The 25303-nt window shown below is 58.5% G+C and overlaps 1 protein-coding gene across 2 annotated transcripts in view; it reads right to left on the bottom strand.

Annotated features, from left to right (window-relative positions):
- Nucleotides 1–2980: 2980 nt before the first annotated feature.
- Nucleotides 2981–25303, bottom strand: part of BICD2 (BICD cargo adaptor 2) — a 48941-nt gene continuing 26618 nt past the window's right edge. Inside the window, exons 2-8 of one of the 2 annotated variants that reach the window (XM_014864814.3) lie at nucleotides 22572–22784; nucleotides 11297–11449; nucleotides 9349–9783; nucleotides 7722–8729; nucleotides 7367–7518; nucleotides 5807–6017; nucleotides 2981–4088 (exon numbers count right to left, since the gene is read on the bottom strand). In XM_014864814.3, coding sequence (XP_014720300.2) covers nucleotides 4083–4088; nucleotides 5807–6017; nucleotides 7367–7518; nucleotides 7722–8729; nucleotides 9349–9783; nucleotides 11297–11449; nucleotides 22572–22784 — 2178 coding nt within the window. In that variant the 3' untranslated portion in view covers nucleotides 2981–4082. Of the gene's footprint in view, nucleotides 4089–5563; nucleotides 6018–7366; nucleotides 7519–7721; nucleotides 8730–9348; nucleotides 9784–11296; nucleotides 11450–22571; nucleotides 22785–25303 lie in introns of those variants that run through there. The other variant, XM_044756593.2, reaches the window with a different exon arrangement.

The raw sequence follows: 25303 nt of genomic DNA, 5'->3' as shown, positions 1-25303 counted from the left end.
GTGAGGGCCCATGCCTCTTCCTACTTAGGAGGAGGTGCTCTGTGTGTGTGTGCAGGGGGGCTCAAGCCAGGAGCTGGGCTCACAAAGGCAATTCATGGATGAATGAGGTGAACTCACAAGAGCCAGTGTGCTTGCCCAGGAGAAACGTGCCAACATGGTCACAAAAAGCCCTTTCAACTCCACTGTTTGGGCACAGCTGAGAGGTGAGCACACACGGAGGCACACCTGGTGGCAGGCCATCCCTGTCAAATCCCATGCCAGGTGACGACAGAATGTAGGCACATCTGCTCTTCCAAAAGGCTCCCTAGGCAGAAGGCAGCCCAGAGCCTCACCAGGGCTGGCAGACAGAGTGCCCCAAAAAGCACTCTCGGGGGGCCCAGGAAACTTTGTGGCTGCTGGTTACACAGCTGTGTTTACTGTGTGCAAATGTGGACAGTACATCAGTATCTGTGCACTTTCCTGAATACAAATTATGCTTTGGTAAGAAGCTGACTTAAAATCACGCTCCCCAGAGGACAAAGGCCCAACTCCATGGCCTGGCATCACAGACCTTGCTGATGAGGACAACGGCAGCAAGAACCGTATTAGCAACGGTCATCAGTTGAGAACCTGCTACATGACAGACATACAACAACCTCTGAGCAAAGAACTATTGTCCTCAACCTAGAGAGGGGAAAGTGAGGCTCAGCGAGGGTAGGTCAGCTACTGACATGGGCAATTCAACTGAAGATCCATCTCCAAGCTTCCGCTGTGGTTTCCAGCCCTGGGAACCTGCTGGAGGCGCCGTGAGGAACACTGCATGGGGACGGAGGAGGTGGTGGGAACGGGAACTCTTCCTTGGAAGGGAAGGCTGAGTGGAAGACCTTACAGCGCCCAGGGCCCCTCCCACAGGCTCCTGGCCCCACCCATTCAGGAGGCTGCTCCTCTACCCCTGAAATGAAGAGCTCCGAGTGTGAGGACCCAGAGCTCACTCTCACTGGGGGGGGGGGATGGGGGAGAGGCCTCACATCTGTGCTCGTGCAAATGAAACACCCCAACAAGCAGGGCTAGGGTGGGGCCACAAAGTGCAACACACACGGTGGAAGCCAAGGGCTGGGAGGAATCCCCACCCGGAAAGGAGCCTGCCTTGTCTGGCCCACTGCCAACGCCCTTCCTCCTTGGAGTCTCATCCAGATCTGCTCGGGTTCTCTTTTCAACCTCTTCCAAGAGCCTGCTGGGGCGACATGGGCCAGCAAGGAAGAAAGATTCCTTCTAGCTACTGAGTTAGAAAAACAAATCTCTTGTGAAAGAAAGTTTCAAACTGAACACACATCCAGGCAACTGCTACTAAAAAGGGATGGAGATCGTTGGAGGGAGGGGCCCCGCAGTGGCCACAAAGCCGGGGGAGACCCAGGGTGTAGGGAGGAGTCCTGGGCAGATGCAAAGCACCAAGACCCTGGACTCAGACAGCCTCCTCGAGAGAAGCCCTTAGGGTTGGGCCAAGTCACTCAGGCCTGACTGAGGCTAAAGGGAGGTGGCAGACCGTCCCCAGGACGTCCTATTCCCTCAGCCACTATGTGTCCCCTATGCTCACACCCACAAGTATTCACCCGGCCGAACTCAGCGTGCCTTGCACACATTCCTGCAGATGCACATGGTTTTGTGTTGACAAACAGGTAATTCTTGTTGCTGCATCTATTCACTCCTGAGTTCAGAGAGCAAGAGTTTGGACAGGAAAAGACCCCACATTATCTAAATCTCTTTGCATCTAGGCAGGACAGCGTGAAGGCAACATGCTCTCAAGGCCACACTCAGGACACCCAATGCCTGTTGCAGGAGGTACCCCACACCGTGCCAGAGTTGGGCCCCAGGTTGCTTCCGGCTCCCGCCACCTGAGTTACTGACCAGCTGGTGGTGGTGGTGTTTTAGGCGCTAGAACGACAGCGTGTTGCTGGACACACGGTCATCTGGAGCAGGTGTCAGAGCAGCCACAGAGAACGAGCCGTGTGCTTTGTCTTTATTACTTTTTATTTACTGGTCCTGCCAACGCGACCCCGTACCCAGGCCCACTGTTCCTATGTGCACCGGCTTTGAAGACATGCACGCCATGTCTGCGTTCCAGGTTGCAACTCGTTTCTTATTCCTATTCTTTTCCACGCTCTGCCTCATTTTCTCAAAATTTGAAGGCATTTTTGTTTGTTTGTTTGTTTGCTTGTTTGGGTCTGTGTAAAGGTTCCTTGGCAGGAGAACATGCATATGATCTTAAAATAAAGACAACATTCTGACACTAAGGTAATGCACAGAAAAAAAATACAGTACTCAGACATCATTGCAAATAAATACCCCATACAGATGAAGTTATTGTAAATGTAACATTATTTCTTATAAATCAACACTGTAACAGAAGATAAAAATAGGGGTCCCTACAACTAGGAATAAGAAATGCTTATTCCAGGAAACAGAATTCTTCTGCTCTTGTTACTTATATTATTATAATTTGTCCTTTATTTTGGAAGAGGGAACACCGTTTTCTTCTTCCTCTGCAGGTACCAATTTGACCATTCACACAGCCTCACTCAGCAAACCGGACAAGACGCAGGCCTGGTTTGCTAAGGAGCTTATCGAGTTCTGTTTCCTGAAATTAACAGTGATTAGTCACACCAAGCAAAAGAATATGTGACATCTCTTCCTCATATTTGCAAAGAATACTATGGCTAGCCCTCACCCATAGCGGAGGCTGACAGCGCGGCGCCCGCCGCCCTGCTCTTCACACACGTGGCGTGTCGTCCACACAGCCTGCTTAGCTTGTCTCATCAAGTCCGTCTGGTTCCCACAGCACACACAGTCGTGTTCACTCTCGCTGGCTCAGCCCTGAACTGCGCAGTAAAGAATCACTGACTAACAGAATTTTGCACAATTGCTATTTCCTTTCCCTCATGAAGATGCCCAGGTTCAGGTGTGAAGGTGTGTGCCCATTCACACCTATTGGTCCACACTGGCCTTCAACATTCCCAACTAGCTCTTCACTCTCTGTTTTAGAGAATAAACTACGCTGGGACACCTCCTGTAACTGATGAAGGCACTGCTGGCAATAATTACTAACAAAAAGGCGTTGAAATAGAACACCCTAAAAATCGACGACTGTAGAATTTTCTAAGTGTACCACAATCTGGCACAACAACCAGAGTAACAAAACAATTCCAATTTGGAATTTCACTGGTACAGTTGTATAAAATTCTGTTAATCGGTCATGCTTCACAAGGTCCTAAAACCCAGAAAATTCTGGAATCTGTAGGTAATACTACTCATTTCAATAATTTATCTTTTTGTTTTCAAGTGCCTATTACTGTTTAACCAGAGCAAAGGTCAAGTTTTCTTCTTGTTACATTGAACTATTCCTAAGAATAATAATAATACAATATGAAAAACCCCAGAATCGGAATACCCTGGATTTCTTAATGAACATGGCATTTAAAATCCGTAATTTCAAACATGAACCACAATGCCGTATCATCTAAAAGGCTACTGAACCACAGCGTGGACACGTTTAGCCGAGTTCCTTGCCAGGTCGAAGCCTTCATCTAAACAGTCCAGAGCTACATGCTAGGAGGACACGTCTGTGCCACGTGCTGATGCGGGATCAACACACCGGGAGCTAAGATGGAGGCTACAGGACCACGAGACAGACCACGGCATCTGAGACCGTCTCTCTGTGAGGGATTAAGGAAGCAAATATAATATCAAAATATCAAAAGTGCACAGGTTTATCGGATAAAAAAGGAGTATCTATAACAGGGAGACCCCAGTGTGAGTGTTCTAGCAGGTTCCTAAGCGAGCCTGGCGGTCGCTGTCCGAGCAGGTTCTTCAGCGCTTGTAAAACGCCTTTCCAAGCAGCGGCTGGCGGCATCTCAACATTAAAGCTTTTTCCTCTGCATTAAAAACTTGGGGAATGCTATTTTGAAAAGAATTGCAGTGGCATATCCAAAAATGTTTCTAAGTGGACTTTTAGGCTGCCCTTCCTTCCTCTGCGTGGGCCCACGGGAGGGAAGGGGAGGGGACTGCAGTGTGACAAGGCTGGCGGCCGAGTCCTCCCGGCAGCTACTCTACAGCTGAAAACGGGAGAAAACAAGACAGCGTTAGAACCAGTCGCCTGTCGGACACCTAGAGCTCTCACCGAGCTGTGAGGGTGTGGGTGCGCGTGCATTAGTGGGCAGCAGAGAAGAACCTGCATGTGTTAAGGGGGTCACCAGCCCTGAATGCTTCATGAAGACCCCTCACAAGTCCAGAGAGAAGCTGCGTGCCGGGCTTGGTGAGGCAGGCAGAAGCAGCACGCAGGGCTAGCAGGCAGCCACGGCCCACAGGTCCTGCCTGCAGAGGGGGCAGCCCTACCCCTTCTCAAGTGGAGGGGAACCCAAGAGCCGACGTTCCATCAGCCAAGCAGCCTGGAGCCGGGGCAGGGGCGGCCCGCGCAACATCGCTCCACTCTGCGGTTGGCCAAACCCGAGGCAGTCTGCACAGCACCCGGAATCTGCTGGGGACTGGGACGCACTCAGGAACCAAGAAGGGAGTGGAGTGTGAGCACAGAGCTGTGTGAAGGACAATACAATCCCCTCTGGAGGCTGCGCCAAACTTGGGGGGGAGGGGGCGCAGCCTCTGGGGATGAGGGCGGCCCAGGCTGCCTTTCTGCCCGCAGCACCCTGGCACTGCACTGAGGAGAACCACATCCCTCTGACCGTGAATCCTGGAACTGGCCCTGGGCCCAGGCGAGCCCCTTTCCCACCCCGCACTGGGTTCAGCTACAGCTGGCGGCGTCTGAGCTGATGGAAGCTCAGGCTGGTGCTTTCTAGTGCCTCGTTTTTGGGGGACTGAAGCTACCTGGAGGAGGGCCTGATAACGGGCAGAGGATGGAGAAATCCACCCCAAAAGCTGGGGACACCCTCAGTACAAAAGGACGGGCTTCCTGCAAAGACAAGAGTCTGGCCAGGTACTTGAGAAGTTTTCTTCAGTAAGAACACCCCAGACCTTGGGCCTGCCAACTTGTCACCGCGCAGGCCACCAGAGAAGCATGCAGATCCCAGAGAGTGAAGCTGAGAAGCTAAGCTCTGGTCCCAGGATGTGGCCAGTGCTGTGCTGTGCTGTGCCCAGTACGTGTGTGTGCCTGGGCTGGAGGACACAGGGCACAGGGTTGCTCTTTCTCTGGGTTAAGGGCCAGGAATTCTATACTTCTGTCCTGAATATGATTTGCAGTGAGATGCTGCACAAACTACAAAGTAATTCTCTCCATAAACGTGCCAGGCACACGGCATCCTCTGAGGCTGCGCCTGGGACTCCGGCCAGAACGGCACGCTCTCTCTGGGTGCTGGGGCAGCCCAATGGCATCAGACACATGCGGGGAACATGCACGTTTCGACTCAGGTTCTGCCCCTCCCCATGGGAGCCGACAACATCCAAACCCTGGGGAGCCATGTTTTTGCAAGGACCAGCAGTTCCGACCCCACCCTGACTCCCCCCCAAGAAAAGAGCTGCTGGAAAGGTGGTCCCGAGGGGTGAGAAGCAGACACAAAGCTCGCAGTGTCCCGGTGGAGCGGCAGGCAGCCTCGGCCAGGTCCTGCGCTCTGTGCATTAGTCAGTTAAGAGCAGCCTAGCAGGGCCCCGCTGTGGCCGGGTTAGTCGAGGGGAAGCGGGCGCTGACGTGTGGCAGGTTAGCTGCAGCATGCGGCCCGCGGCCCTAGTCGCAGTAAATGTTATACTTCTCGCCGCAGAGCACCTGAGCAGTCAGCCCAGCACCCTCGGCTCTGTCGCTGGCGCAGGCGCAGCTGTGACTTACGCTTGGGGTGCTGGGCTTGGCCTTGGGGGCGCCCTTGGCGCGGCCCCGCCGGGTCTGCTCATGGTCCAGCTCGAGCAGCTCCAGCCGCTGGGTCAGTGCCAGCTTCTGCTGGATGGCCATGCGCAGCAGCGAGTTGAGTGTCTTCTTCTCGTCCTCGGCAGCTGCCAGCTGCCGCTGCATCTCGTCCAGCTGCGTGATGTACTCATCACACCTGCAGGGATGAGAGGCCAGAGCACGGCTGAAGAATGGGGAGAGCAGGCAGCGGTGCATGACCAAGGCCCCACACCAAGGGGCCAGGCGGGGGACACGGGGGCAGAAGGAGAGGGGACTTCGATGGGGTCACCCTGCTCACTGGGCTGCAAGCAAAGTGGCCGTGCCCTCAGTGGTCAGCTCTCTCTGGGAGGGGCTCTCCGAAGCCAATTTTTACTAAAAGAGGTGATGGCTGCACTTCAAGGCCTCCAGGTGGCCCGGACACAGCCGGCTGGAGGTGTGACATCCCCTGGCTCCCAGAGTGCGGGGTCAACCCAAGGGCAGGACTCGGCTGTTCCCAGATCAGCACGTGCGCAACACAGGTACTTAGTGCGTCTGTGTCAATGGCAGCCAGAGCCTGGGGACGGCACCTGTGCACACTGTAAACAGCCCTGTTTCGGCCTCTGCTTCACAGTGAGGCGTGCCCCGTCCAGGCGTGGGGCTGGGAGAGAGAAAGGCCCACTCGGTCTGGCACCCCTACTCGCGGCCCCACGTGCGCCCCCATCTCCAGGGGCTGAAGGCCGACAGCGAGTTTCAACCCTCGCCCAGAGACGAGCAGGTCTGTGGGCTCAGCCCGTCTGAGAAGCTGGGGCTCTTAGGAGACGTGCTGAGGAAGCAAGGGTCAACACACCACATGCCGAGGGACTGACCAAGACCTTTCCCAGGCTCTCTGCCCAGAGGACAGGAAGCTTCCAGAGAAGCCTGGAGCTTTCCTTCTTGTCTTGGCCCCCTCTCTTCCCACGTCGCTGCAAGGAGGGGAGCACCTGGCACCCCGCGCAAGAAGCGGGCCCTGTGCGAGGTTCCAGCCCCACTTAACCCAAGCGTGGCATCCCGCGCCCAAGGAGCATAGGCCTGGACCGTCCAGGGCCGGCTGCCCCAGGCCCACCAGGCACTGGCCAGCAGATGGCGCCAGGCCCCTCTGGGCGGCAGAAACACTGGGAACCAGGCCCCAGAGCAGCCTCCAGGCCTGCACTTCCTGAGACTTCCTGGCCCACGCCTGCATCTGACGGACCTTCAGGACTGGAAAAAAGGCCGCTGCCCCCACCCCCAACCTACAGGGTCAGAGGGGGCACCCTGGGCCCGTCCCTCTGAGCCTGCAAACTTTCCGCCGGGCTCTGGGGGCACACACCTCACTTGTCAGTTATTGGCCCCGATACAAGTCGTGTCGCTGGGCCCCCTGCCCACTCCCCCCGCCTCCAGCCCCTCACCCCACGTGAAGGGAGACAGAGTCGGCCCTTTGGGGTGCTGCCTGCAGCAGGAAAGGGCCCTGGCGGGCAGGCCCAGCCGCCAGCAGACAGGGCACAGCGGTACCTGGTGGCGAACATGGCGCGCAGTGAGGAGAAGGTGGCAGCGTCCTCCTTGAGAGCCTTGAGCTCGTTGCGCAGCTTCATCATGGTCTCGGTCACCATGGCCTTCTCATTCTCGTACTTGCTTTTCAGGTTGGCCAGGGCCACCTCAGCTGTCTAGGGGTCAGAGATGTGCAGGGGGCGGTGAGGGGTGTGGGGGTCCTGCTGCAGTGGGGCCCAGCCTCAATGCCCCGCCCCCACAGCCCTGAGGCGAGGGGGCTCCCACGTCTCTCCTCCAGCAGGAGGCCCAGCAGGACTGGGGGCTGGGGAGTGCAAGGAGCCCCACGCCTGGCTGCCCACTGGCCACACGCCGTGCGCACCTGCTTGTTGGCCTTGAGCACAGTGCGCAGCGTGGTGATCTGCTCCCGCTTGGTGCTGAGCAGCGACTTCAGCTTGAGGATCTCCTCCATGAGCGCCTCCCGGTCCTTGTCCGCGGCAGGGCCCAGCTCCTGCGAGGCCAGGCGCTGTCTCGACAGCTCCGTGGTGCGGTCCACGGCCGCCTGCAGGTGCCTGATCTGGTCACGGATGATGGCAATCAGGTTGTAGATGTTCATGGGCTCCCGGCGCGGGTCGCTCAGGGGTGAAGGCAGCGAGGAGCCGGGCGAGGGGCTGCTGTCCCCGGCCCCACCTTCCATGGCCGGTGGCCCCTTGGGCAGGACGGGTGAGCGGTGGCCACGGGCCTCGGGGCTGCAGCGGCCAGCACCAGCTGGTCCCTCGCGGTAGTAGTCCAGCACAACACGGGTGGGCGTCTCGTTGTTGCACATGCAGACGTGGTGGTAGAGGCTGGCCAGCTCCTCGCTGAAGGCCACCAGCTCGTCCTGGGCCGCACTCAGGCTGCCCTGCGTCTCGCCTGCGACGTCGCTCACCTTTTTCAGCTCCGTCTGCAGCCGGGCCAGCAGCTCATGGTCCTGGCGGCTGGCCTTCTCCAGCAGGGAGACCTTCTCACTGAGCGCCTGGTTCTCAGCCTCGTGCCGGGCCTTCTCCTCAGCATGCTGGGCCTCACCGGCCTCGTGTGTGCTACGCAGGGCCTTCAGTTGCTCCCGGAGCTCACTGGCCTCTGCCACAGCCGCACGGTACTTACAGGCCAGGATCTCGGGTCCGTCGATGTCCACCTCGTAGTAGTCACCGTCCTCGCGGCTGTCGTGCTCCTTCTCACTGTCGAGGGCTGTGCGCCGCTCCTTGCCGGCCTGCAGGCGACGCAGAGCGCTCAGGCTCTCCGTGAGGCGGCCCACCTCCTCGTGCTGCTCTGACAGGGCCCCCCGTGCCTGCTCCAGCTGCTTCTGTGTGTCCTGCAGCGTCGCCAGCAGGCCCACCTTCTCCCGCTCCATCTGCAAAGACATAGGAAGGGCCTGTCAGCAGCCTGCAGGGCCCACACCCAGACAGACCCAGTAGTGACCCCAGCTGTGCCACGGTTGTCACTCTGCTGGCCTGTCTGTGACACGTCCAGGCGGGGGAGTCATGTGTGGGGCCATGATGGGTCTTCCCCATGCCCAGAGGCTTGGGGGGCTGGGAGGGCCCCTTCCGAGGATACACAGCGAACTGAGGGTCGGTGGTACAGACCCTGGGATTCTGTTTGGTCTGGGACAGGATGTGCTATGTCCACAGGACACGGTGGAGGAGACTGCATGTGGGCACTGCAGAGGGACACAAAAACCTCGGACGGTGCCCAAACCTCAATCTCATCATCAGGAACCTGCTTCTCTGGGCACCTTCCACCTGCAGCGTTGCAGTTCCACTATGGTAATGACGGGGAATTTGAAATAAACCTAAGTACAAAAAGGTGCATACCATCGACAGTGTCAGGCAGGCACTGTCCTGGTGGCCAGCAGGTCTGGCCAACACCAGGAGGGGACAGGAGCGGAGTTGGGGACGGTGCACGTGGGCCCTGAGCCCAGAGCCGTGATGAGACCTGGATGGGGTGGGATCCCGGTGCCACCAGCCACTCACCTGCATCAGCTGCTGCTTCAGCTTCTGGATCTCGGAGATGTTGAGCTCGCTGAGGAGGTCAGACACAAGGCTGGAGGACGGCGGGGCAAGGCCGTCCTTGGTGGGTGTGGAAGTCTTGTTGTCCAGCGGCAGCTTGGCCAGTGCACCATGCTCGAAGCCGTTGGCCAGCGCCTCAGCATCGTCGCTGAGCTTGAGGCCATCCAGGGAGACGTGCAGGTGGCTGGTGTACAGGGAGTCGTTGATGCTCATGTAGTGCGACAGCTCCTTGCGCAGGCTGTTCTTCTGCTCCCGCTCCGTCTTCAGCGTCTCCAGCGCCTCCTCCAGCTGCCGCTCTGAGATCTCCTTGAGCCGGATGGCGTCCTCCAGCTGGCTGTTAAGGTACTCGGTCTCCTCCTCCAGTCGTTTGATCTCATGCTTGAGGCCCTCGAACTCCACCTGAGGAAGAGAGGTCGACACTCGTCTGTGCCCACCTGGGAGGAAGCGACCGTGCTGACTCCACAGCCAGGAGGACGTGGATGCTCAGAGGCTCCGGGCATCAGGTGCAGACACACAAGAAATGCTCAGCCCATGTCTGGGACGCATGTGCATGTGGTGTGAGATTCACTCAGGGCCAGCGATGCCGTGGAAATCAGAACACACACACCTCCATGCTGCAACGTGTCTGGTTACTTGAAACGTTACCAAGTGCACACTGATTTTAAATTCTGCAAGACTACTTAATTAACATTAAATTGATTAAATACTTTAAAATATATAAAACATGCATCTAGATGTGCGCGATGACTGTTACATCTGACCACATCTCAGAATGAGGGCCCTGAGCTCCACCGAGGTGGGACATGCTGTAGCAGCTCTCGGCACCCAGGCCGGCAGACGCCCGGCGCGAGTGGGTGAGGCACAGTCTGAAACTCTACGTGCAGGTGGGCAGGGGAGGGCAGAGAGAGACGAAGGTATGATGGGGGCTCAGGGTCTCCAGGCAATTTTTTAAAACATTTCCATTATTCTGTAACATTTGTGCAAGAAATAAGGATGCCAAGACTCAGAGGCAGGACCAGTGGATCACTGTGGGCTGCCGCCCAGGGAGGGGGTCGGACTCCACCATGTGCTACCCAGGGCTCCTTCTCGCTCTCCTCAGGACGCTGTGTGTGTCACAGCGGGACTGCGGTGCAGCCAGAGGTGGAGCTCCTGGGCCCGCATTCCAGGAGATCTATTCCCTGCTGGTTCTACAAACACACGGGTTTTGTTGTCAGCAAAAGAGGGGGGCCGACGCTTCTCTGTGCAGAACTTCAGCATCCAGGTCCCCAGGGTCTGGGGCTCCTGGGAAGAAGGTCCCCCCATCCACATTCTGCAGAGCTGTGGCTCTTGGGGAAGGAGGTGGCAAGGGCAGGCCTTGAGGTGGTGGGAGTGCCCAGGACCACCTGGGTGTCCCGTCACGGATGGAGGTGACCCTCCCGTCCCACTGTCCTGGGGTTACTCAAGGGCGGGAGACGACAGCTTGGACATCTCCACACTGCTCCTCATAGCCCACCTGGCTTCACCTAGAGGGTCACCCCGAGGCCCAGGGCCACACGGGGACAAAGGGGGCTGGCACATCTGAAACAGCAGGAAGGATGCATGCTGAGAGCTCCAGGGCCCCACAGGGCACAGGGCTGTCTCGGGCCCCCCCATTGCCACCTAAAGGGGACAGAGCTGGATACCCAGCTCCTGGGGCTTTTTGGTTTCACCTCTTTATCACCTCCTGTATGTTTTTCCATTTTTACCGGCCAGGATGTCTTGGCCAGGCCAGTGGTCAGCCAGAACTATAGCCAAAGGCCTCCTTTTGTGGTCCTGGGCTTGGGAGTGTGAAGGAGGCACGGGGAACGCCTTCTCACCACAGAGACAGCAAAGTGATGGGGATGAGGCCTGTGGCCCAGAGCCAACCCACCCAGCGCCTGACCCCAACACTTGCCTGGTTCTGCCTGAGCACAGACACCTGCTTCTGCAGGCTGATGTTCTCCTCCTCCAGCTCCGAGTAGTCCTGCAGCAGGCGGGCCTCACGGAACTTGTACTCCTTGATGTCATCCCTCAGCCGGCCACGCTGGATCTCCACGTTCTGGTTGATCTGCCAGGAGGAAGGTGTGTATGAGCAGCCTGCCCCAGCTGGCCCCACCACCCCTGGGGCACAGGGAGCTCAGCACGGCCAGGCCCACCGTGATGGCTACATGGCCAGGACTCGGCCCAGGCCCACTGTGGCGCCCGCTGCAGCCGCCTGGAGGGAGTCAGGGCCCCAGGTGGTGCAGCGTGAAGGTGAACAGCGCAGGGTCTCAGCCTGCTTGGAAACTCGGTTTCTTCATCTGTAAAATGGGGTCAGAAGCAGCTCCTCCCTGACACACTGCTGGCAGGTGTGCAGTGGTGCGGCATGGAAATGCCAGCAGCGTGACCACATGACGCGGCAATGCCCCCTCGGCATGCCCCTGAGAAACCAGAGGACAAGTCCACACAAAACTTATGCACACTCACAAAAGCCACAGGTGGAAACACCCACTGTCCACCAGCTGCTGAGTGGGTAACAACACGTGACATGTCTATGGGTGTTAGCAGCCATGCCAAGAAGTGATGTACTGACACGCTGTACACGCACAAACCTGGAAAACACTGTCATGAATGAAAGAAGCCAGACACAAGAGGTCACATACTGTGACTCCACTGATCTGAAAAGTCCAGAATACGCAGATCACAGAGACAGAAAGCAGATCAGTGGTTCCGGGGGCGGTGGAGAGGGAGTGCTAAGTGACAAGATATTCTAAAAGTGATTCGGGGTAGTGCATAAATCTGTAAATATACTAAAATCCACTGAATTGTATACTCTTAAGGATGTGAATTATCTCAATAAAGCCATTAAAAAATAGTTCCTGCCTCCAAGAGGCCTCGAGGACCAAGCATCCACGCACGGTGAGGCAAGCAAAGACCTGGCGGTCACTGCGCAACCCAGACTGCTAGGCATCCTCCACCTGCTGCCGCCACGTGCCACGCGCAGGACCTGGGTCCCTTAGCCTGCGTCTTGCGACATTCCAGGGCCATCCTGTAGCAGGACATTTAGTGGCTCTCTGACCCCTGCACACTCGAGGCAGCCCTCCCCTGTTGTGACAACTGAAACTGTCTCCAGACACAGCCAATGTCCCTTGGAGGCAGAATTGTCCCTAGACACGCTCTCCATCTCCCTCCAAGTCCCCTGTTCCCACGGCTCCAAGCACCCTCCCGCACAGCTGCAAAGCGCTGGTCCCCCCAGGCCCACGCCCCCAAACCGGACCCTCGGCTAGACATACTGTCACCAGTGGGCCCCACAGCTCGCTCTGACTACTCCCAGCACTCTGGCCTCTCCATGGTGCCGGGGTTTCTTGTGATCGCATCCCTGCACACACACCCTTTGCAGACGAGAGTCCAGGATTCCACGCAAGTCCACAAAGAACAGTAATACTGGATTTGTAAAGTGGGAAAAGGAAAGCAGAGAGGGGGGGTCGACATGTACAGCCAGCATACCGGATAAACACTTCCTGCTAAACCTCCAGCACAGGGAAGCACGCAGCCCCTCATGAAGTGGCCTGGGAGGTGCCTGAGAGCTGACATGAGAGAGATGATGCCAAGTTATCAAACGGAGGAAAGCAAGGCCCACAGGAGAACAGGGCTCCTGAGAAACAGGCAGAGTGGACCCAGGACGGCACGAGGCTGCAGGAGGAACACGCTCGCTACACTCACTTGAGAGGCAGGTGGAATCTCGAGCAAAGTTCTGCACACAGCCCCAACTCTGCCAGCTCCTCCAGTTACGTCCACCTGACTGCGAAGGTTAACCTCAGTGTCAGCGGGGCTGGGCCCCAGCGCCCAGACATCTGGTCAACACCAGGCTAGATGTCACCGTGCAGGTATTCTTTAGACGAGGTTAACACTTAGCAGACTCTGAGCAAAGATTACTCTACACAATGTGCCTGGGCCCCATCCAATCAGCCGAAGGTTTTAAAAAAGGACTCCTATAGTCCTTTAAGTTCACGCGCTCTGCTTCAATGGCCCAGGGTTTCGCCAGTTCAGATCCTGGGCACAGACATGGCACAACTCATCGAGCCATGGTGACGTGGCATCCCACATGCCACAACTAGAAGGACCCACAACTAAAAATACACAACTATGTACAGGGGGGCTTTGAGGAGAAAAAGGGAAAATAAAATCTTTACAGAAAAAAAAAAAAAAGGACTAGAATTCTCAGGAAGAGAAAATTCTACCTCTTCACAGCCTTCGGACTCCTTGCAACAAGGACTCCTCCCTGGGTCTCCAGCCAGCTGGCCCATCCTGCAGATTTTGGACCTGCCAGAGCCTCCAGTGGTGGAGCCAATTCCTCACCATAAATCTCTTTCTCTCTCTCCACCCACGCACTCACACTCACACACACACCCTCCATCACTCACACTCACATCATCATTCACACTCACACACCATCCATCACTCACACTCACACCCTCCATCACTCACACCCTCCATCACACACACCCCCATCACTCACACTCACACCCTCCATCACTCACACCTTCCATCACTCACACTCACACAACACCCTCCAACACTCACCTACCCTCCATCACTCACACACAACCTCCATCACACACACACCCTCCATCACTCACACACACACACCCTCCATCACTCACACTCACACCCTCCATCACACACATCCCCCATCACTCACACTCACACCCTCCATCACACACATCCCCCATCACTCACACTCACACCCTCCATCACTCACACACACCCTCCATCACTCACACCTTCCATCACTCACACTCACACAACACCCTCCAACACTCACCTACCCTCCATCACTCACACACAACCTCCATCACACACATCCCCCATCACTCACACTCACACCCTCCATCACTCACACACACCCCCATCACTCTCACACACACACACACACACTCTCTACTGGTCTAGTTTTCTGGAGAGCCCTCAGCACTAATGCAATGACCAGGAGGTTAGAACCATGACTGTGTTTGCTCGCTGCACTGCGTGGTAATGCAGGCTGGGTGCTCCCCACCTGCAGTTCAGCCCAATGTATCTGTGGGGGCACCTGTCCACGCAGCGTGGGAGGACACGGAGGTGAGACAATCAGAGGAGGTAGGGTTGGCTGTGAGCAAGTTACACTCCTGTGCCTGTGAACGGGCTTTATTTAAAATTCCACAACTGCCCTCAGAAACTGGCCCTGAGGTGGATGGAAAGAGAACAGAGGGAGACGAGAGCACAGGCTAGCCTGACTGCCCAGGGCAGAGCCCTCTGCTCCCCCGAATCCACGTGCCTGGGCTGCACCCAGGAGCCCTGCTGAGCTGAACCACATCGAGCCTTCCTGCACAGGGGTCGTCTCTGTCCTTTACTGAGACGTAACCCACACACCGTAAGGTTCATTGACTGAAAGTGCACAATTCAGCGGTTCTAGTGTGTCCAGAGCTGGGAAGCATTATCTGGTCCCACCTTTCCACCACCCTGAAAAGAAACCACACACAATCAGCACCCACCAACCTGCTTTCCGTCCCTGGCTGTTCGCAGAAGCGGACCTGGATGGCGCATGGAGCCGGCCTGCTCAGGGGACCTCCCATGGGTGCCGTCTGTACAGGCGCTGTGCTCAGCACCTGACCACACCAAGGGTGCCACTCGCTCCTCCACTGCTGAGTGCCGGTCACGCTGGCACCGCTCTGGGCTCCATCCCATCCCCTGGGGCTCCCTAAAGTCGCCCGCAGACGCACGCAAGTCACCCGCGGGTGTCAGCTGCCTCCGAGGAAGGTCCTGAGCAGGTGGGGAGGGGTGCCACACTGAAGGCAGGCCTGGAGTCTGGCCCACAGAGCAGCCGGTACAGCGTGCCACAGAAGCGGTCCCTGGCCGCTGGTCTGCTCAACTCCCCGGAAAGGGTATGACCGCCAGGAGGCCACAGCCCGAGCGCCAGCCCTGTCAGAGCCGTGGAGCCGAACAAAGAGAAGGTGCCAACTGAAGCCGAGACTGGAGCAATGCGGGCACAGATAAGGAATGCCGAGGGCTGCCACCTCCAGGAGCCAGAGAGGCCCCACAGGGCGCACGGCCCTGCCAACACCCTCGCTGCAGACGCGAACCTAAGAGGAGGAACTGCCGTTGTTCTAAGCCAGCAACTGTGGTAATGTGTTAGGGCAGCCCAAGAAAACGAACCCAAGCCTAGTACCAGGAGGGAGGCGCTGCTGTGACCAACACTGAAAATGTGGACACACATGGAGCCGGGGATGGCCGGGCCAGGAGAGCGCCGGCATCAACATGACCGCTTCCAGCATGCTCTAGGGGAGCGAGCAGAGCCGCAGAGAGCGCTGCGCTGTCTCAGCAAATGCCGTGTCAAGAAAGACACGGGGAGCAGGGGAAGCAGCGACAGGCGCTCCTGCTGAGGCCGGGGGGACAAGGGACCGAGGAAAGGCCGTCCCTGTTGTGAAGCAGCAGAAACCTGGCTGAGTCACCAAGAACCTGGACGGGTTCTCCTTGCTGCCTATAATAAAAGGTGAAAGGAGAAACTGAGGGGAGAACTGGTAAGCAGAAAAGAACCAGACCTCGAAGCTCTGGGAACGACTCAGCTTGCCCTCATGGCACAAGGGGAGGAAGCGTGTCCGAGGGCACCGAGGGGCGGCTCACACCTGTGGCCTGTGTGGCCAGCAGGCCCATTCCTCCTGGCCCCCCAGGGTGGGGTACCGGGCCCCGGGGCCCTCAGGCCCTGAGAGCGGGGCTTCCTTGGCCAGGCTGCGGACTGGCTGGGACCGCACTCCTTCCTGCCTTCCCTTCCCTCTCCCTCAGAACAGGAACATCTCTCCTCCGCCTGCCCCACCACTGTGCTCTGGAAGCAGCTGTCTGCACAGGGAGGAAGCTCACCGCAGGACAGACCATCCCCGGAGTCTCAACCAGCCTGAGTTAGAGGGTTTAGATGAGATCTGGGACTCAGAGTCGATGCTGAAACCGGCTAAGACTTCTTGGGATGTGAGGATGAGGTAAATAAACTTTGCATGTGGGAAGAATACGACTTATGGGGGCCAGAGGGTAGACTGTCATGGGTTTAACTGTGTTCCCCATAAAGACATGCTGAAGTGCTAACCAAGAACATGTGAGCAGGACCTTACTTGGAGACAGGGCCTTTGCAGACACAGTGCAGTTGAGCTGAGGTGCAAGGGATTAGGGCGGGCCTAATCCGGTGACTGAGACCTTAGAAGAGGGAGAGCTGGAGACACAGACAGCAGGAGAAGGCCCTGGGAAGAGCAGGCAGAGACTGGATTGACGCATCCGGGACACCAGGTCGCTGGCAGCCGCCAAGAGCTGGCAGAGGTGCATGGCGGACACCCGCAGGGCCACCAGAAGAAACAGGCCATCCTGACGCCTGGACTTGGGCGTCTGGAACCCTGAACCGTGAGGGGATCAGTTTCTGCTGCCTGAAGCCTGGGGAAATGAACACAGATTTGGGTCTTGCCCCCTGGGGGTTGGGGTCAGATAATGGGAGAGCCTAGAGCACCTGGACAGAGGTGTGTGGTGTGCGGGCGCCAACATGGGGAAGGAGAGCACGATGCATCTGTAGGGCTATCAGCACCACACCAGGCGCCTGCCTCTGTGGGGAGGGCACCATGCTCACCCCTACTCGAAGTTCCAAGGGGCAGGGACATGACCCAGACGTCCTCACTGGGTGCCTGCTGCCCTTGTGGGTGGCAGCGACCACACGGATGTGTGCTCGTGGGGACCTACACCTTGCGAGGTGGTGAAGGCTAGGATGGCTCGGACTGGTTCAGGCAGGCGCAGGGCCACCGAGAGGACAGGAGGCAGTGACTCAGCCCTGCCTTCTCATGGCGGGGGTGCAGGGTGCCTGGGAAGGAAACGCCCCGTGGTCGCCACACTCAGCTCCCCTGGCAGAGCCTCAGCTCCACTCTGAAGGCGGCAGTGAGGGCAGCTGGCGGGGAAGCTGAGGGCTTTGTGCACACCCAACTGATGCGCCATCCCACCCCGTTGCAGGCCATAGGAGCGGCCATAATGCCAGTCTGCCCAACCACTCCCCCACCTCCCGTCAGCTGAGAAACACCATCAACATTGCGCCGCCCCCCCCACCCCCCCCCACCCCATCTGTCCTCTCTCTCCTGATAAGTGCTGCAGAGCCTCTCATAGCCCCCACGGCTCCGTGAGCCCTGGAGCCCCACCCCACCGCTCCACATAGAGCCTCTGCACTCTCCGTGAACACACAGGCAGGGCTTGCTCAGACCCTGCTGGAAACGCCTGGCACCTCCTCCCGCTTTCCTCACTAAGCCACAGCGCTAGGAGCGCAGGAGGGCTCCAACACGTGCGGCGTGCCCCAACACGGCCACCCAGTGAGGCGAGGAGGAAGCCAAGGGGAGGATCTGGAACCCGCCAGCTCCCCACGGGTTTGCGCGTCAACACCAGCAGACCAGGAAGGCCCTCCAGGTGTGGAAACAGAGACTTGGGCAGCTCCCACGGCCAAGGCAGACGCGACCTTCCCAGCTCCAGACAGGACAGATGTGCTCAGTGGGGCCCATGCAGGTCTCCAGAGCCCCAGCAGTCCTGTCTTGCCTTATGTGTCACCAGGCCAGCAAGGGCTCCTGTCGTAAGCACCAGGGCTGACAAAGGGCGTGCAGGTCTTTGAAGGCCACAGGTGGGCCCTAAGGGCAGCAGGGTGAGGCACGCCCAGGTCACAAGCTACCCCAGGATACCAGCCAGCAGGCGAGGGCGCAGCAGTCTGCTGAAGCTGCTGGACCCAAACACCCACCCTGCACTTCCCATGACGATGGAGCGTCCACCCCGCACCACCAGGCCTGGGTGCCTGCGCCTGGCACACGCCCAGCCACTGAGGGCTCAGGCAAGCTCCAACTGGCCACCGTGGGGTTCGGTGTTCCCCAAGGGGGGGAACCTTCGCCAGGTGAGCCTCTCAACAGCAGCCTTGAAGAGAGGCAGCCACAGCAGACATGGGAGGCCTCACCCGACGTGGCGCAGGCCAGATGGAGAAGGTGGGCGCAAGGGGTCCCACCTCAGCTCCCCCTTCCACGGGACCTCTGGACCTCAGTTACTCATTGGCAAAAACAGTGTGACTGTGCCAGCCTTGGGAACCCAGCAGGGATGTGCTGGGTCAGTCACGTCTCCTGTGCCCCTCAGAGCCCCTGTGTCACCCCGCACACTCACGCCTCCGCCCCCTTGGTGCCCTGAGGGGGTGTGGGCAGACACTCCCCTTCCACAGGAAACCATGCAGAGGCCCACAAAGGAGCACGCAGACGGGACTCACACCAGAGGGCAGAGAAGCAGCTTTAGGGTGGGAGGCACTGGCAGGTCACAGTGCAGGACCACAACGAGTGAGGCCTTTGTTCTTCTGGCCGGGCCTCCGCCCACTTTCCCAGTCCACTCCTGGAGGAGGGACCAAGGCCCATGGTGGGGGCCCCAGGCCCTGGGACAGACACGGCAGGGGGACTCCCTGCCCGGAATGTTCTGGAGCAGCGATGCGACACCCTGGGTTGTAGAGTCCTGCAGCCTGGGCTGTGGCCACAGGGGCTCTGGTGGGCAAGGGGAGGGGGAGCAAGGTGACCAGGGTCAGGAGGGCACGTGGGGAGGAGACCTGGGGACCAGCAACAACCATGCCAGCCAGACAGCACAGTGAGGCAAGGCAGGGGCAGCAATCCCAGGGGTGGGGGCTCTCTCCTCTGGGCCCGGTGGGCCTGGGCCCAGCCTTGCCTCCTGCCACCCCTGTCCCACCGGGTTCCAGGGAGGTGATGAGCGACTGCCCAGGATTGGCCCACTGTCCTGAGGCAGACACTGAAGCTAGTCTGACCAGAGTCCTGGGAGAGGCCAGGCAATGTGGCTTCTGCAGGGCCAGGGAAGGTTCCAGAACTCTGTGCACACTGCAGCCATGACGCACACGGGATTGGTCACACGTCATTAAAATTAGGTAAACGGGGGCCGGCCCCGTGGCCAAGTGGTTAAGTTCGCGCGCTCCGCTGCAGGCAGCCCACGGTTTCGTCGGTTCAAGTCCTGGGTATGGACATGGTACCGCCTATCAGGCGATGCTGAGGCGGTGTCCCACATGCCACAACTAGAAGGACCCACAACTAAGAATATCCAACTATGTACCGGGAGGCTTTGGAGAGAAAAAGGAAAAAAAAAAATCTTAAAATTAGGTAAACGTAATAAACTAGATATCGGCTCCTAGGAAGCCCTGGTACCCACAACTGCAACTGCTGGGCACCAGCCGGGGTCTGAGGGGGAACAGAATGGGGGGCACCTTCCCTTGGGGGTCCTGAGAATCTGGGGAACCCCAACGTGCCTGGGCAGGGAGTGTTTCTCATGTGTAATTTCACAGGTGGGGGTGGAGTGAGCTCACCCTGTGCAGGCTGCCCAGGCAGGGGCGTCCACCCTGCCCCTGCGGACACTCCCTCGCCAACTGCCCTGATCTCCTGGGGGAATGCTGCATGTGCCCCAAGCAAGTCAGTCCAGCCCTGCTCCCCAGGAGGAACGTGTGCTTCCTCACAGGGTCTGTTCCCTCAGGACCCATCCAGGCCTCCAGCTCCTCCTCCCACTGCGGGGCCCCACCCCTGCTGCCTCCTCCACACACCCGTCCCCTCCTGTCTCTGGGCCACCTACCCACATGACAGTCCCCATCCTCCATCCCCTGGCTCCAGACACAGGTGTCCTCCTGTCCCAGCTCATCCACCCCATGCTGCAGAGCTTGCCAGCACTGCCCCTGCTGACCCACCGGCCACCTCAGCTGTGACCTGATGCTCAGCTTCCTTCCAGGAGGCTCCCGCAGTCCAGATGCCAGCAGGCAGGAGACAAGCCCTTTCCCGACCCATGCGGTGGGTGAGAGAGGGGACTCTGCTGGGACATCTCTGTCACTCACTCCTGGGCATGTGCAGGGCCCAAGACTCACAGAGGTCCACTAGAACACAGTCCACCATTACAGGAAGGACAGGGTCCACCAGGAAGGCCAGGACAGGGTCCAGTGGGACAGGAAGGATGGGGTCCACTGATACAGCCAGGGCAGGGTCACAGTGGACCAGTCACCCTGTCCAGGTGGACGCTGGTCTTCTTAACCTGACTTTGCCTCCAGCTGGCTCCCTGGGACTCTACTTCTCCATCTGCAAAATGGAGCCCAAGACCACGTCCTAGGACCAAAGCTGGCTGGACCTGTCCATACTGTGCAGAAGTCAGAGGTCAGGACCCTAGAGCTGCCGGCCCAGTGACCTTAGGAACACAGCACCTTGGTCTCTCCACCTGTGAGATGAAGGAAGTAACCAGAAGCCCAGAAAGTCACCAAGCAGATGAGTTATGAGTTATGGACAGCTGGAACTGTCCCACATGCTGACCGTTACAGGGGCCACATGACAGAGGCCACAGGGTCTTCCTGGAGAGTTGGGCATGAGGAGATCGACACCTAAGTCCGTCATCGCAGGGAGGAAGGATGGGGGTGGGTCAGAGGGCACAGCGCGGTTAGTCCATCAGTCACTGAACGTGGACAGTGGCAGGACTGGGCCCCGGGATGCAGACACCTTCCTCGTGGAAGCTTATCTCCTCGGGCGACCCCACATGGCCTGCGTGGCCGGGTCACACCAAGGCAGGCATGGGCTGGTGCTTCTGGAGGACAGTGCTTGACATCATGTCCTCTTGGTCCAAGCTCCTCAGCCAGGCCTGAGCCTTGGGTGTGAGCCTCATGATGGTGTGTGGGGGGGCGATCACCATACCTGAGGCCACCGAGGAGCTCGGCACAGCAGCTCAAGCCGAAGTGACAGGACCAGGACTGGCAGAAGAGTGACGGGGACAGACAGAGCTGGTGATGGTGGGGACAGTGACCAGGGTTCTGGTCCAAGCAGGTGGCAGTGAGGAACATCCACCCAAACCAGGAACACAAGATGGCTCCATGCGGCCCATCCCACAATGCCTGCGAAGGGCACAGGTGGGGCGGGGTGCACGGGGCGGGGAGCAGCAGGCTTCTTCCTGATGCCCCAACAGGAACAGCAGGAATTCCGGCCCCACCAGACCTGCTCTTCTCTCACAGCATGTAGGACGGGCTGAGCTCATTTCCTGATGCCCAAAGCCAGGAGTCAGCAGGATCCATGCCCTCCTGACAGCCTGTAACACGCCCTCCTGGAAGAGGGAAGGGGCAGAATGTGCCCAGGCTGGGCAGACCGCCTGTACTGGCTTTTCTGGAAAAAGGGGCCTGGCCGGGCTTTTCTGGAAAAAGGGGCCTGGCCGGGCTTTTCTGGAAAAAGGGGCCTGGCCGGCAGCACCAAGGCCCCTCCTCCCCCGACCCCGACCACAGCAATCCCAAAGGAGAAAACCAGATCGTGCACTCTGGCTCCCAGCCTCCAAGGGCTGCCCACCCAATGGATGCAGGCCAAGCTCCACTCGGGCAACAGGCTGACCCCAAACTGCAGCAGGGGAGGGACGGTGACTGCTGCCCACTGCCTGCTGCTGTCAGACCTTGGGCTCCGTCCCAAACCTCGCCAGTGTCCCCTCCCAGCTCTGTGGGACCCTGACCACCACAAACTCTCCTGTCTGAGATGTTGACCTCAGAGCTGCCCACCGCTCAGAACCATTTACCCATCTGGTCACCTGTCACTGCCCCCCAAGAGAACAGAGAGTAGAGGGTGGGTCTCCCTGGGCCCAGAACAAGGCCTCTCACCCTTCCTGATGAGAACCTGGGGGCTCCAAGGACCAGGGTCCCCAAGACCACGGCCAGGACTGCACTCATGTGGACTTCTGGCTACGCCTGCTGACCCTGCCACTGTCTCACCCCATCTTGGGGGCAGCAGCCTGGGCTTCCACCTCCCTCTGAGGGCACTGACTGCTTGCCCTCCCCTCTCTATTCAGCCAGGCCTCTCATGGCCAGGTGCCCATGAGGGGCTAAGCTGGTCCCGGGAGCCATTCATGGCAGCCCCTTCTGACTTCGATGTCAGGAGCTGGCAGGCAGATGCTACAGTCCTGTTTTCCCGAAGAGGAACAGGCTGGCTGCCCGTGGGACCCAGGATTCACACTAGCTCAAGTGCAGAGCTGGGACCGTCCACTCGGGCCCTTCCATACCATGAGAGGCTGGGTGGGCAGGTGGGATGACTGATGGTGTGGCCCCCCACCCCCAACTCTCAGCAGCCCACATCCCAGCCTGAGTCCACAGACACCCTCACCCCGCCCAGGCCCCGCCCAGGCCCACTGCTGACCTCTTTCAGCTCCTGTGCCACTGAGGCCAGGCGCTCGTTCTCCGACTGTGTGTTGGTGAGCACGTTGCGCAGCTGCTTCAGCTCCGTCTGCAGCTCCAGCACCTTGCGCACGTAGTACTGCTCCTTGGAGGCCGACTCCTGGATCAGACTCTCCTCCCGGCTCTCGCCGTCTGCAGCCACCTTCTTGTGGTTTGTGTGCGCCTGTCCGAACGCCTGGCAGAGACAAGACGCTCATGAGAGAGAGCCCGGCACCAGTCCTGTGGCCAGACATGGGGCTAAGGAGGGGTAGAGGGGCCTACAGATGGGACGCAGAGGGTCTGGGGATCCCAGGGGCAGGACTAAAGAGGGCCTAGCAAGTCAAGGACCGGCCTGGAGACTGGGCAAGGAGGGGGCGAGGTAAGGGTGGGACCCCCAGTGGAACACACGGAGAGGAGGCCCAGCTGACATCGCTGCAGCACAGTCCCTCTGCGGAACCAGGCCCTGCCTGGGGGCTGGGCAGGGAAGCCCCTAGGACCAGGGTGGGTGCGAGGCCCCCTCCAGATGGGGAAACTGAGGCTCAGTGAGATGCTCCCCCACTGCCTGACCCTGACGCCTCTGTTCACTCATCCAGGCCTGGCCCGAGTGAGGGGACAGGAACTTGAACCAGGACATTCAGAACCAGCCAACAGGACCACATGTCCCAAGTCAGGAGACTCCACTCGCCTGGCCAGGGCCTGGATGCAGAGCTGAAGAGCCAGGCAGAGAGGAGAGGATGCCACCACAGACCCAGTGAGGGCTGTGGAGCTCAGGGAGGAGTCCATGAGCAACGGCAATCAGAAATGGTGCCAGCCTGCCCAGTCCACACCTGGGTCCCAGACAGGACCTCCCACCAGGTCATGTCACCACAGGAGAGGGGCCAGGCTCCCAGAAAGCGCCTCTGCTTCTCCTTCCCTCCCACTCTGCACCACCCCAGGAGCCAGGACGGGACCCCGGCAGGCCTCACTCTCCATCCTCTCCAGAGGCCCCTACCCACTGGCCACCATGCAGACCTCTGGGAGAGGCTGTCTCTCTACAGGGCTCCTGGCTCAGGGAAGGAAAGCAAGTTGAGAGAGGATTCCTGGAGACGGAGGCCCTTATCTCTTGAGAGAGAGAGGAACATTTCCACCCATTTCCTGTTTGACACAAGTCTGGGCCTGCTGGCCTAGGCACGAATCTTCACCTCTGTCCAGCTCCCAGCCTGGCCCAGGAGCTCCGCGCGGCTTCTCAAAGACAGTGGAGCTGGAGACTTGCACCTCCCGCCAAGACAAAACAGCCACAGGGACTGGATCTGATGAGGATTTTTAGGCTGCTTAATTTTAAAATGGCTTATGATGAGGATTTTTAGGCTGGTTAGTTTTAAAACTACAGAAGAGATTCAGGCTCCAAGGAGTGGAATTTGTTTGCCCCTTTGTTGGGAAACATTTACATTTCTAAGGGAAACCTCTATCTGTGAAGATGCCTCCCTCTCTGTGTCAGGAAGAAGGGGGATGGTCTTATCTCTAGAAGCTCTTAATCAATGCCAGAGGCAAGAACTTAAGTTGGTTACTGTCTGGCAACCTCATGTAACTGACCCCCCCCCCCCCCGCCCAAATCCTCCTTTGTCTTTAGCTGAGGATAAAATTCAAGCGGTGACTTCTGCCATTTATTCAATCCGGTTTGATTCTTATCTAAAAGTTGTGGGACTGCCAAATGGCCGGACCCTACTGGCACTGATACCCCTTTAACTTTTTTACATATTCTTTGTCTTGTAAAGAGATAACTCACATACCTATGCCTTAAATTTAGCTCTAACCCTCAACTTGGGGCAGCAGAAACTCTGACTGCCCATGGGTCCTGTCCCCATGCTAGTCTATTCTCTAAATAAAAGAGCACTACTGCCCGATCTTAAGAGCCTAAGAAATCTTTCTTTCGACTCCTTGGCTCACCGACCCCGCATCAGATCTACCTCCCGTGGGGAGAACTAAAAGTAACGGAACTCCAGGAGGCTGAGGATCGGTGTTCAAGTCGCTGGACACCAGGCAACGAAAGGCGGGGCACGGGGGGTGCTCCACAACGGCGCCCAATCCCCAGGAGCAAGGAGCAGCTCTAGCCACGGTGCAGAGAGACCAAGGCGGCCAGGAGGCCTGAGTGGAGGGGATGGTGCTGGAAGACGGTGAACAAGGCAGCGAAGGCGGCCAATCCGTGGACAGCCGAGCCCCGAGCCCCGTGTCTCTGCAGGGGACAGACGGCCAGCGCGAGCCTGCAGGGAAGCCATGGAGGACGGCAGGACCACCTGGAGGGACAGTTCATGGCTTGCACAGGCAGGAAGCCACACTTGTTCCACCAGCCAGAGGGGAGCACTCACAGGGCCGGGCCACTGTGGAGCCAGGGAAATGCACTCTGGTCCCAACCAACAAAGCCTAAGGGCAAAACCCAAAAGGATCAAACTATATCCCAGAGCTAAGTGGAGAACACACACAGGAGTAACGGCACCTTCTCCCGACATGGCGAAATGCAGAGCCTGGCACCCGGTCACAGGCGACTCGGCCCACAAAGGGTCAGGGAAGCCAGTCCACGGTCTAGGGGTCGAGAGGAGCCCAGACTGACCGAGTGACAGTGCGAGACACGGCGGGCCTGAGTTCCGCAGGCTCAGGAGGCAGGAGATGAAAAGGCACCTGGGCAGGATTAACAGCAGATCATGCATGCAAAAGAAAAGGCAAGTAACCTGAAGAAGC

The sequence above is a fragment of the Equus asinus genome, chromosome 23 (genome assembly GCF_041296235.1).
Source record: "Equus asinus isolate D_3611 breed Donkey chromosome 23, EquAss-T2T_v2, whole genome shotgun sequence".
NCBI lineage: Eukaryota > Metazoa > Chordata > Mammalia > Perissodactyla > Equidae > Equus > Equus asinus.
This window is presented reverse-complemented; position numbering and strand designations above follow the sequence as displayed.